Source organism: Alligator mississippiensis, chromosome 11 (genome assembly GCF_030867095.1).
Source record: "Alligator mississippiensis isolate rAllMis1 chromosome 11, rAllMis1, whole genome shotgun sequence".
Classification (NCBI taxonomy): Eukaryota; Metazoa; Chordata; order Crocodylia; family Alligatoridae; genus Alligator; species Alligator mississippiensis.
In genome coordinates this window covers 7880143-7893852 of record NC_081834.1, presented here as the reverse complement: position 1 = coordinate 7893852, position 13710 = coordinate 7880143, and the positions used below count along the sequence as shown (strand labels likewise).

The following is a 13710-nucleotide window of genomic DNA, read 5'->3' as shown; positions in this document are numbered from 1 at the left end:
ACACAAATACAGACCGGGGATTGAGTGGCTAGGCTGCAGTACTGAGAGAAGGACCTGAGGGTTATAGTAGACCAGAAGTTGCATGCGAGCCAGTAGTGTGCTCTTCTTGTGGGGAAAAAGCCAGGAGGCTAAGCTGTACTAACAGGAGTGCCGCTTGCCAATCAAGGGAGGTGATTCTTCTGCTCTGCACTGGCGAGGCCTCACTTGGAGTACTGTATCCAGTTTTGGCCTCCCACTTCAAGAAAGATGTTGACAGATTAAAAAAGAGTCCAGGAGAAGGTGACAAAAATTATTAGAATCCTGGAAAACATGACTTAGGATGAAAGGCTGAAAGAACTAAGATTATTTAGTCTGAAGAATAGAGGACTGAGGGGGCATTTGATAAATCTTCAAATACTTGAAAGGAGATTACAAAAAGGATGGAGGTTAGACTATCCTCTATGGCCATCGGGGACAGGACTAAAAGCTATGTGCAGCAGAGGAAATTCAGGTTGGAAATTAGGAAGAAAGTTCTGACTAATAAGAATTGGTAAGCATTGGAACAAGCTCCCCAGAGAGGTCATGGAATCTGCCTCCTGGAAATGTTCAAGGGCGGGTTAGATAGAAACTTTCCTGGGCTGGTTTAGTCAGTGATGAACTTGCTTTGAACATGGGGCTGGACTAGGTGATCTCATGAGGAGGTCCTTTCCAGCCCTACTTTCCTATGGTCCTATCTGATCTCGTTTAAGATCCACAATTGGAATTCTACCCACCTCACCATCACTTAAACTGTCTTAATCCACAGCCCTTCAGGAAATGACACAACTAAAATCAAATAAGGCTGAAGCTGCAAATTCTTTTTTATGCTGTTTTTGACAGTAATATAACTGAGTGCGGGGGGTTACCAGGGCAGCAACCTGGTCGACTGCTTTTGTGGGGGTATGCAAAAGCAGCTGCCGCAGTCGGCATGGAAGCAGCCGCTGCTGGCTGCCCTGCTACACCTCTGCTTTCTGATGCTTGTTTCGTAGCATATTCTGATGAAACATTTATATGTTAAATTGTCTATAATGGTGTTCCTATTGGGCCAGATATTTCCTGTGAGCCAAGTAAGGTTCTCTCTAGAGGGATTCCACGTGGTGTGTGAATGGCGAGAGGAGGGAAGATCCACGCTCCTGTTTGCTATCGTAACTTTTTGGCATGCAGCTAAGGTATTCTGTGAAACTTTTTTGCACGGCTATATGTACCACTTTAACAAACAAAAGTTACAGTGATTACCTTGGGTGGTGCCTGGATTTCTTCTGCTCTTTACCGGTTTAGTCTCCTGAGGACTCAAATGCTGTAGTCTAGCTAAACTCTTTGGCTTTAATATAAGGGTATCTGGGTGAAACCTAATGGTCTGTTATGAACAGGAAATCAGACTAGATGATGTAATCATCCTTTCTGGCCTTCAACTTTCTGAGACTATATATAGCAAGGAAGGTCCTATGGGAGCTTGGGCAAAAGCCAAAGACTGTATTTGATTAGTCACAATGACATAGTCACTTCAAATTACTGAAGTCCACATGGTAGAGTATGCTAAACTTTTAGCTATTGTTTAATTTTGTTTACTTAGTTTGAAATCTTAGAGGAGTTATAAGTTAACTTATGCTTTATTTGTTGGTATCCAGTTGATTCCAACTCAGCTGACCTCACTTATTTCCCTGGTAACCATAAATATCCATACACTCAGTCCTACTATTTTAGAAGTTCTTTATCTAGAAAGAACTTAGCTAAAGCAATACAGTCCAAGCTATAATACAACATGGAGACTAGTTGATTTTTACATGTACCAAATGGTAACCACTTGTACATTTGCTTTCGGTGGTGCTAAACTTAGGAGCTAAACTCTGACTCTTGAATTAGTTTCTTGGCTGATCTCTTGACTACCCTGTGTAATTGGCTCTTGTGCTGTTCACTGCAGTGACTAGGAGGATGTGTGAAGTTTTAGGTTGAGCCTGGACTCTTCGGACATCTCTGTTGCTTGTTGGTAATTTTAATGTCCTTTTGTGACATTGAATTAACTCCTGATGTCGGGAGACTGAAGATTTGTTTTTTGCTAACACGTTAGTGATGGTCTGAGACCCACCTACATTTTGTACTCTGTCAACTAATGTGCCAGGCTTTTCAACATCAAATCACTCACAGTGTATGAAATATTAATTTACTTCCTGTGTAGTCTTTTCTTGGGAAGGAAATAATGAAGCCATGTAAGGTTCACTTGACTTGTGACCACAGGGCACAGTTCAGTAGTAAATTGCCATCTTTGCATTTTTCCTCTGTCATAAAAGGCTAGCAAATCATTCATGGACATGCATATTAAATAATGACTTGTTGTTCAGTGCATCTTCGTTCAGAAACATGAGGGGAAGTGGTGCCTGTTTTTATACCCAGATGGGAGAGAGAGAAGCTCTTCTCTCCTAAGAATAGTCCCTTTTTCATATCCTGGGTATGACCATAAACTCTGTCCAACTTGGCAACGTGGTGGGGTTACTTGTGGCGGGGTAGCTCCTATAAAATACCACAATGGTGCAGCCTGCAGAATAAGACAAGTATAGGGCACCTCAAAACCCTAGCCCACACTAGGGTAGGTAGCCACTTTTGGGTAGGTACATCAGCATGCCCTTGCTGAGGTGTTAGGCACTCAGCAGCAGTTCTTAGCTGTTGTTCTTTGGGAGAAGCAACAACCATTGAGGCCCTGAACTTCTGGACTCAGTCTGTCCTTTGGATTCTGTCTCAGTGGTCTAAAATGGGATGGTAGGTCTTGACCAGCCTCCACTCCTCCATACTCTTGCCTGGGCATATCTGTGGAAGGTCTTGGTGCAGTGGTTACAGGACTCCATACAAGCAGATTAATCATTCATCAGGCACCTGACAGGACCTCAGAGGATCAGTGGTTGCCTACTACATAACTGAACTCAAAACATTGTTTATAAACTACCATTACTCTGGGGGATATTAATTACTTTGAGACTTTTATTGTAATGGCAATTAAGAATGAATACTACTTGAGTGAGCTGTAAGCCATTTATATTCATTAAGCTGAAGAGTTAAGTACAGTAAACTAGATATCAAATCAGTCCAGTGTTGCTTCTGTTACCAAACCTTTTCTTTGCTGATCAATACTGGAATTACACTGAAGGACTTGTGTTAATCCACAAAACACATTTTTGCTTTGACTTATGAATTATTTGTAAACATTAAAATGTGTTTTTAAAAGGACACAAACAAAGAATTGGTATTCTGCTATATCAGATTGCTTATTACAAGTTCTTTTTTTTATGCATTATTTATATTACAATATGCCTTTTGCAGGGTATTTTGCATCAGAAAGCTTGTCCCACATCTCCCCTAACTGCTTAGTCCAGTAAAAATACTGCCAGATGAATCCTGTTTCTCTCGTATTCCCTGGACCATCATGACTACAACAAGGCTTCTTAATCTTTCAATTGTCAGAGGAATAAGAACTGGAAAAAGTGATCCTGAGCTTTTTTTTTTTTATGCCGTCAGGCCTGAGTAGTATAGGATTTCTGAAATAATCGAAATAAAGTGTGTGTGTGTGTGTGTGTGATGTTGGGGGAAGAAATTTTGCACTCGTATTTAAAAAGGTCATCTTACAAAAGGAAATCTAGTACAGACAGAAAATCTTGTGTATTTAGTAAATATTTTTTTAACTGATGACTAAAATTTAGAATTATAAAACAGTTGGAAAATCGGGATGTCCCAGAATTAAAGCAGTAGGATTTCTGCAAAGAAATATCCCATGTCACTTAAATTAATTAATATATTCAGTTGACATGATTTAGATTTTGGACCACCACAGCCTAATTAGAACAAGACCTGAAAAGTGCATCTTTTTGGATCTCTGTTTAAAACTTGTTCTGAGATTTTAGATCAGTTTTAATCCACATTGAGTATACAGGATTTCCTGGGATTAATAATAAACACTTTTAATGCTTCAGTAGAAGAGCTTTTTGTGTGGTACCCAATATTATGCTTTTCTATAACTAGCCTTAAATGTTGTAACATTCTGAAACAACTACTTTGGCAAATTCTTTAGTGTTGTGGATAGCTGATTGAACCCCACCCAGCTTTCTTACACTAAATACTTTTCAATACATAATGATTCACTACATAATTGAATTCTTCCATGTAAAAAAAAAACAAAAAAACTACTGGTAAAAATTAACTATGTGTATATCATTGTTAGGAAAAGTACACTACATGCAAATTTAACAAACTTTTTAATTGATTAAAAAATCCAAACAATATTGTCTCGCATTATATTTGCTTGACTAGAAAATAATATATCTAATTGGAGCCAGTTAGAGAGAGACAGTTTGCCATGTTAGTCTGAAGTCAGGGCACTTTATGCCTCTCTGAACCAGTGAGTCTCTAAGCTTTTGTAGGCAACAGCTTACTTTGTCAGAAAACTTTCCACAAGTGCATTCATGGCATATGATAAAGTAGGCACCCCTCACCCTTCCCTCCTCCCACCCACATCTATTAGGTATGAAATATTATCGAATGACAAATACATTTGATGGATTTTGACCAATTCTTAAGCCTAAAAATATCTGGTACATAGCAGTTTTGTGTGTGAAATTTCAGTTTGATGCAATTTGAAACTAAGGTTTAGCCTGGGGGGAAAATCAGGAGTTCTGATGGAAAAAACAATTCAGTTTGAACTCATTGCAGTGCTACAGGTACCATTATAATTGTTCAGTTATTGTAAACTACATTATGTGGATCACGTGAAATTGCTGTATTGGGAAAAATGACTAGATCATAACTCTAATTGATGCTTATCTAATTTGTAGGCCATTAGGGTTTTGCAAGATATTTTTCATGACCCCACCCCCTTTCCAAGAAAGCTTTTTACTAAAAGCAAAAACCTAATATACCAAAAACTTTTATTTTTCAGTAAAGGGGACTAAAGAGAGGCTATCAGAATCAGTAAACATGTTGTTGTTTTTCCATTTAAAATACTAAACATTAGATACTAACAAATAGGCAGACAAGGTTCCTTGGTAGACGTGATATCTTATATTGGACCAAATAGAGCAAATAGATCTCTGGCGTGCATCAGCAGATGTTGCCAGCAGATCCAGAGAGGTGCTCCTCTCCCTCTGTTTGGCAGTGGTGAGGGCACAACTTGAGTATTGCCTTCAGTTCTGGTCACCACACTTCAAGGAGGATGTGGACAAGCTCGAAAGGGTGCAGAGAAGGGCCACCCGCATGATCAAGGGCCTGGGGGGACAGGCCCTGAGGAAAGACTTTGGGATCTGGGTTTGTTCAGCCTGAGCAAAAGAAGGCTGAGAGGCAACTTGATAGCTGCCTACAAATAGGTCAAGGGAAAATACCAGGACCTAGGTAAACAACTTTTCAGAAAAGCCCACACCCCCCGGAAGACAGTGGACCAGTGCACACAAGGTAGGTGAGGAAAAGTTTCGGCTGGACATAAGGAAAAACTTCTTTCCTGTACATGTAACTAGAAACACACTTCTAGCAGAGGTGGTGCAGTCCCCGTCTCTGGCAGTCTATAAGAGGCGGCCCAACAAGTACCTCGTTGAACTCGTTTGAGCCCAATTGCCTCCTGCCCGTAGCAGGGGACCAGACTTGATGATCGTATAGGTCCCTTCCAGTCCTTCTTTCTATGATTCTGTGTGAGATTTGTACAAGTTTAATTACCAATTTCAATTATGATGATAAAGAGTGAGCAAGAAACTTTTGATTAAAGTTATTGATTTAAATCTTGTTTTGTATTTCTATTTTTTAACCTTCTAGAAAAATAAATAGTCTCATTGTTTTGTAACCATTATGATGCATTGATTTGCAACTTAATGTAGCCTTTGCACTAAATTTAGTACTACTTTTTTTCCTAATTGGGAAGGATACATGCTATACCTAAATAACCATAAACATGTTACGAGCTAAATAATTACGTAGCTTAATATACATTTACACCGGTTCTTAATCTGATGTTTCAATGTGATAGAAAATGGTGAGCAACCCTTTTGTTTACTAGATAACTTTTTTTTACTTATTGTTTTTCTGGTGTCAAACTACTTTTGAATGATAAGTGGGATTCAGTTAAAGTGCCAAAAAGCTGCATTTAATTTTAGTTTTAGTTTTAAATGCAAAACATTTGAGAAACTTCTTCCTTATGAATACAGCTCACTTAAAATCTAGTATCATTTAACTAACTAGTTTATTAAACACAGAGTATATTATCTGTAGTTAATTTTAATTAAGAACATGAGAGAGAGAAGAATATGAGAAATGTCTTACTGAGTCAGTGTTCTCTTTCTTCCCACCTACTCCAGTATCCTTTATCTCACAGCGGCAGATAGTGGATGCTAAGTGAAAGGTATGAATCTGTCTCCTACCCCTTCCCGTACAGATTCTGGTATTTAAAAGCCTAGGAAATCCTAATTTGGAGGTTGCTGACTTAACTGTCATGTATAATACCTACTGATAGATGTAATTTGCTGGAATTTGTACAGTCAGTCCTCTTTTGTACCTGGTTCAGTTATTAGCTGTTACAACGTCTTGTGTCAGTGAGTGCCACACACTAATTCTAGCCTGTGTGAAAAAGACCTCCCTTTAATCTGTTTTAAACTTGCTACCTAATAATTGTATTGTGTGCTTCCTAGTGGTTATTTCTGATCACACTATCTTCTCAGATTTCCCCCTGAGACTTGGGTTTTGCACCCATCTTATGGTTTGGGTACATGGACAAATGGCTGACAGAAGTTAAGGTGTAAATGTACAGTGCATCAGCTGTTCTACAGTAGTCCTTCTTTGCGTTTAATACTGGGAACAAGTGAAGCTGAACAAAGTGGGTTAAAAGCCTGCTCAAATTTACACAGTTGTATGTGAAAAGAGAGGAAATCAGATCCCAGAGAACACTATTAACTGGAAATGAACAATTAAAGCACCCTATCAACCTTAACTCTGTTGGGTAGAAATAATGTAGGTATTGGATGAAGCTTGGATAGATAGAATAGTTTAAAATAAAAATGAAACTACTGTATCTTTAAAAATTTTAGCCTTGTCTAATATGGGACCACAGACATTAAAATACAGTCATATGCTTTATAGTGTCACATATGGTTAATATTAATATTGTCCAATAACTAGCTTACTCTTGCTTGATCTGCCCATTAGGTCTAAAAATCCACCATGTTGTTTACTGCTTCATCCTCAAGGGATCTGAGAGTAATCCGTTAAGATTTCATTGTGCATGAGAATTGATTTGTAAGTTAAATGCAGGTTTGTGAGTTGAGTTTGTATTCTGTTTGGGTCCCAAAATTAATGTTGATAAACAAAAAGCGTTTGATAGAAAGTTTCATGTTTTGTTTAGGAGGCCAGCTGGCCTACGGGGTATTCTAAATTCAGTTTATAGCTGCAATCTGTAAGCATTTAAGATGGCAAAAATGATATACTTACTTTGTAGCTAGGTATACTCTATTTCTTGCATTCCTAATCCATTCATGATTGACAGAAAACTGTGAAGAGGAGATGGGCAATGAACATTGCATTAATTAACAGTATATTCATAATATTGTCTAAAGCTGAAAGTGAAGAGGGATATCTATGCATGCTGGTTAACTAAGTGCAGCTGTAGAATGAGATTGGAGCTATAATGTCGCATTAATGTTGTGTGTTTCCTAATGCTTTCCTGTACGTTTATATACCTGACTCCTGCTGAAGTCAGTGGGCAGCAGACAGTACATTTCAATGCCACATTGAAGGCTCATTGTGTATTACTTTACAATGTTTTATTTTGTTGGGATACATTTTGTGCTAAATGAAGGTTAGAAGTGTGCAGAGTGATTTCACTAAAAGTTATTATAATGTATGGGCACTTACACACATGCAGGGAGGCTGCTCATAGACTCGATTAATAGAATTGGCTGGAGCATGGAAATTACTGCGCTCCAGCAAACTCTGGTGTCACGTATATCCGTGTCCCCATGCTGAAAAATGGCATCAGGGTGCTTTAAGCTAAAGCTCGTTCGACAAGCTTTAATCCAAAGCACCCTGCTGCTGTTTTTCACTGTGGGGACCCTGATGCATGTGAAACTCCAGGTGCTTTTAATTAGCTCAGTTCCAAGCTAATTAAAATGCCCCCTCCGCCTCCTGGAGCATGTCTATAAAGGCCCTATATTTCTGCCTAAATAGCTGGAAATGTGTAATATAATGCATATTTGCAATAGATCTGCTTGACTAGTTGATAGTTTGTAAACAGTCTTTTACGACATATGCTAAGGTATTAGGAATGTGCTTTCCTGTTTCTATTCCTGAAGTTACCAGTCTGTTTTACTCCATCAGTAGTTAAAAAAGGATGTGGCAGGTACCAATGCTCAAGAAAAAAGGCAACCTGTTAAATCTTTCACTTGCCAAACTTCTGATTTTACAGTGACTATGTTCATTCCATGTAACTATAGAATTACTAGCTTCTAATAGTGAGTTTTTGTCACAAAAATGTGTGACAAAAAAAATAAAGTAAATGCAGATATTTCTAAGTAATTGGAATATATATATAGCGTATAATACATTACAGAACTTTCTACTGGAATTTGTCATAGAGATCCATGCACAAATAGTGAAGTAGCAGTAGTAGGAATTAGCTGCTAGGTAAATAAAAATCTCTCTCTCTTGCTCTCTTTCTATTTGACTGATTTTTGGGGGGGTTGGGGAGGGGAATCATTAGGATTAGGAGGAATTTTCTAAGGAATGGATATTCACTAAGAAATTATTGGTCTTCAAGTTTATTTAAATCAGGAGCAGTTCTAGGTGTGGTTCTTTCCCTAGCCAGCTTCCGGTTTCAGGGGCTGTGGGGGGGATTGGTTTGTTTTTGCCAGAGTGTTAACATACTGGCAGTGCGTCCTTGTACTTGGTTTGCAGAGCCTTAAAATTTTCTTTGGGACTTTTGAATGTATACCATATTTTTAAGCCTCTTGCCTGTTGATATAAGAAAGGACCCTTTCTCAGTATACCTTGCCAGATATGGAAGCTCCCTTAGTAAACAGTTACTCTTGGATACATGGTTATTTGGTATTTTGGGGTGAAAAGAAGTGGTATTCCAAACCAGTAAGGGCTTATCGAGGAATTTTAGAGAAAAACAAAGGGAAAGAGCAGTTTTGCTTTTTATCCGATGGAATAAGAAATGTTTAAGTGACAGAAGGTGTATCTAGCGTATAAAGGGTATAAATCGCCATAACTTTACTTGACCTTGCTAACTTTTGTTCTGCTTTCCATTCTTTGTCCATTGTGGACATTAAGTGGATAATGCCACTGGATGGAGCTGCTTATAAAGGACGTGCCAGGTATGACTGACTTGACACAGTTGGACTCCACTGTTTCTTGGGATGAATTTTTATTCTATTTAGCAGTTCTATTACTAATTTGACATAGTTAGACTACTACATAGCTATGCATCTAGTATAGGATACTTTTTCCACTGCTAATTACTTCTTGACATTTATCACCATACCAATAATATGACTTTGATTAGGAAACATAAAAATGCATAGTAGTCCAAAGATGCTTGCAAGGATTTCTTGGCTGGAGAAACAAATGCACTGCCATGTAGTATTTGTTGTATGTCTTGATATGTGCCTTTCAAAGTTTTGATCTGTCATTTGGAGAAAAAAAAAAAATCACTCTTCTTTCTTGTGTAGGTGACCTTTACGAAGAGGAAGTTTGGATTAATGAAGAAGGCATACGAGCTGAGTGTGCTCTGTGACTGTGAAATAGCACTCATCATTTTTAACAGCTCTAACAAACTCTTTCAGTACGCCAGCACTGACATGGACAAAGTTCTCCTCAAGTACACAGAATACAACGAACCCCACGAGAGCCGAACCAACTCGGATATTGTTGAGGTAACAGTTTTGGAAAGATGATCCGTTTTCTCCTCTTCTTACTATTAGTGTTGATTAAATATAGAGCTGTACGTATTTAAAGTATGCTAACTAAGTGTATTTAAAGGAGCATTTTAAACCATTTTAACTAAATATGTACCACAAATATTTAATAATTAAATATTTCTTAGTTATACCGTGAAATTGCACTGGGTGGTGAAAAGAACCATAGCTTCTGGACTATAAAATAATATGAATATTTATTAGTAGACATTTGTTTGCTTCTGCTTCCTTGTTGTAGTTATGTTTTAAATGTGAACTTGTAACTTCCCATTTTGTTATCTAAGAAGTAGTAGAATTTATGGCTTATCCTTCTAGTTATAGGCTTTCCCCACTGTAGCTGAATTCGTAGAGAAGTCAGCTAGTCTTACATTGACATGAATGGGCAAATTCCTGTGAGGCTGCAGTCACAACTGCATTATTTGCAAAGGGGTGCATAAAAATAAGAGTGGAATTTGTTTTTGTCTGTATCTCTTGCATAATAGTATTTTATTGAAGTTGTTAAGCCTGTTATGGTGCGGCTTGTTCATAAAATATTTAATTGTTTTAGAACTATTGTTGTTTTTAACTTTTTGAATATCTCTACCCCTTATTTTCTCCTTTTTTAATATCATTGAAACGATCAGGTCTGAGGTATCTAATTTCCATGTTTATTCAATATATTAAAAATAGAAACATTCCCAGTATTTCGTAACCAACGATTTTGATAATACTTTCAAAGAAAATATTTTCTAAGAGCCATTATTTCAGTTTATTTCCCTGCAAACTTTCTGTAGCATCAGTCCTTGAAGGAAAAAAAAAAGAATTACGTGTTAAAAATAGATATGGGAGAAGCTGGGCTAGAAAACCAGTGACGTGAAAGAAGTCTCATGAATCCAGAGTTTCTGGAAACCATGTGTCAACAAATAAATGTTAATTTTAAATAAAGAAATTTGGATCTCATTTACTGACAAATGTATTATATACATTTACACTGCTTCCTGGAACACTAAAGTATAAAAGGGTGTTCTCTTGTAACTCATGCTAGCAGTGTTTTCTCTTTGTCACCTATTGAGAGGGTATTCCACATGTAGTCATGTACTTTGGCAGTAGCCTCCGAAGTAACAGTCTCTTACTTTAAGCACTAGATGCTTTCAGATTAGAGGCATTGGCAGTAAACTTCTTGGGCTCAGTCCATGCATATGACCCCTACAAAGCTGTCAGCACAAGAAGCTTAAGCTGTTGAGAGAGGAGGAGTGATTATTCTAGACAATTCTGCACAAGACCAATACTCACCATTACACCTGTTGATCATATTTGGTCTGTGTTTAACTTGAAGGCCCTATGTTCCAGCCAGGCTTCACAAATGCTTTATCTTTTGCAAAGTGTTAAACGGATAATTTAGCTCTGCAGTCGACTCTATAAAACAGTAATATTATTTGGTAGGCTATCCTGTTCATGATCCATCTCCCAACAGAATTCACAGTAACAGAACTGGGAAGTGAAGAAGGATCCTCTGTCATCTTTTAAGAAGATTTTAAAACTTTCAGGAGATAGTGTTACGTTGGTGAAAATCAGCAGGGGAAAGAAATTGCCTTACTAGACATATTTGGTGAAATTTGCAATTCCCTGTACTGATAGAAATGTTATGAAATAGATTGGGGTGGGGGAAAAGCAAATACATTTTTCACTAAAACAAATATGGGATAAAATTATCGATGTAGCTGCAGGCAAAGGGAGGGAAAGTATAATAAGTCTTGAAGAATTTATTCTTTAAGTTGGGTTTGCTGTGAAGAATGCCCGAGTTGAAGGTGGAAGAGGGATCAAATACATTAGTAAGCAAATGAAGCAAGGTATCAGTTGGTCCAGTTAAAAATGTATTTCTTCAAAGGCACACTTAAGTTACCACTAACATCTTGAGGATGGAGTCCTCTTCCAAAATCCTATCTATATGGGCAGCATACAAGCCTTGTAATAGTGATAAGGAATAGGGCTGTGCGAAGCTTGGGTCCCTGATTTGGTTTGGCCCGATTCAGTGGCCAAATCTAATAGAATCGGAGGACCCTTTAATCTCTCCTAATCGAAATGGAACTCTCTGAATCGATTTGTCAATTCAGACAGACACAGCTTAAATATTTTTTCTACATACCTCTAGGTAGCAGGCGGGTCATGAGTGCTGGGATGCTGGGGTGCATGGAGTATCCCACAGAAGTGAGGGGTGGCCCCCCCAGCACACTCAATAGCAGACCCAGAAGTGGACCAGAAGCACTTGTGGTCCACTTCCAGGTTTGCTGGAGAGCATGCTGGGGAACCCCCCCATGTTCCCCTGGCTCAGCATCTGGTGCCTCCTGGGTCTGGGGGGGTACCTGGGGTCCCCCTGCAGCTGATCGCTGAGCTAGGGGTTGTGGGGGGGGCTGCCCTGTGAACTCCCTGGTGGATCAGGAAATACTTCCAGTCCACTTCCAGGTTCGCTGCCAAGCACATGCACCGCCCCCCCCCCCCCCCCCCCCCCCCCCCCGGCCGCACTCCTGTGGGATGCTCCATCTGCCCTAGCATTGCAGCTTTCACGAGCTGTGCTGGTACCTTGAGGTATGTAGAAAAAACATTTAAAGCTGTGTCTGTGGCCGAATCACTGATCCTCTGAATTGGCATTGAATCTTCAGATTCGGATGAATCGAATCGGGACAATGATCCAAATCACTGAATCCAAATCAAATAGAGCCTGCTTCGCATACCCCTAATAAGGAACTGACCCCAAAGACTGCACAAGGAAGTGCATCTTAAGTTCCTTTGCTTCCAACAATAAGAAAAGGCTCTCTTGCTGTCTTTGCTGTGGATTCCTGCTTCACACCTTTTGTACAGATTTATTGCATGTACTTCGTCAGAATGCTATATTAGTAAGCCTTCTAAGAAATTTGCTTTCTACATAACATACAGTCCAGTCTATGGAGAAGCGGCCCTCAGTTTATTCCAAATGGATGTCTTTTGGCTTTTTCCTGTACTTTGTCTTGGGCACTGTCCACAAAGTCCAAGCAAACTTAGTTGAGGGACTGTCTCGAAACAGTAAACCCCTCAAGAATGAAATTGTTCCCCTCCTAGAGCTGCATGCATTCATGTGTAAAGGTAATGGTTGTGTACATCTTCCTTCTGCCGTTTTCCATATGCCTAGCAATTGCTTCTTCCATTCTGGCCACTGGTGAATTGCTAAATTCATTCATACGTTTAAGGGAGGTTGACACTTTCCATTGTTACATTCCATAACAAGAAATAGTTACTTGAATTATAGTGTGTTGTTAATATGAAAAGTCTCTCAAAGCTGTACTTTCATAGAATGTCATGAGTATTGCTGATTCCATTTGAGTCTTTCTCTGTTCACAGGGGGGGATTCAAGTGATATTGATTTGTTTAAACTTCCTAAGCTTGGGCTCTGAGGCATCGTAAAATCATCTCCCAAATTATTTTGCAGCTTTACTGAGTGTTGCTGCTTGGCCAATTAACATCTATTTTAGATGAGGGTAATTGGGACAGTTATGCTTGCCATCATATAGTATAATTCAATTAAAGTGTTTCCTATTTGATTTGGATAAGATATTTGTGGGGTGCAGTAAAAATATGCAGGGTACACAGAAATAAATATCTATTTCAGGGTTCACCTTTTGTATTCCGACATCTTTATCTAGGTCAGTGGATGCCAGCCTTTGGGCAAGCATGCCAGAAATTGGGCCCCCAACCTCTCCGAATGTCACTCCAGTCCCCTTCTCTTACTTGATCTAGTGCTCTCTTT

The 13710-nt window shown here is 38.9% G+C and overlaps 1 protein-coding gene across 6 annotated transcripts in view; it reads left to right on the top strand.

The window, feature by feature from the left end:
* The window catches only part of MEF2A (myocyte enhancer factor 2A), a 162937-nt gene that overhangs the window by 69684 nt on the left and 79543 nt on the right, over positions 1–13710 (top strand). For all 6 annotated transcript variants that reach the window (XM_014606045.3, XM_019477690.2, XM_059714563.1 and 3 more), the window contains one exon: positions 9705–9908. In XM_014606045.3, the coding sequence (XP_014461531.1) occupies positions 9705–9908 (204 nt within the window). The remainder of the gene's footprint in view (positions 1–9704; positions 9909–13710) is intronic.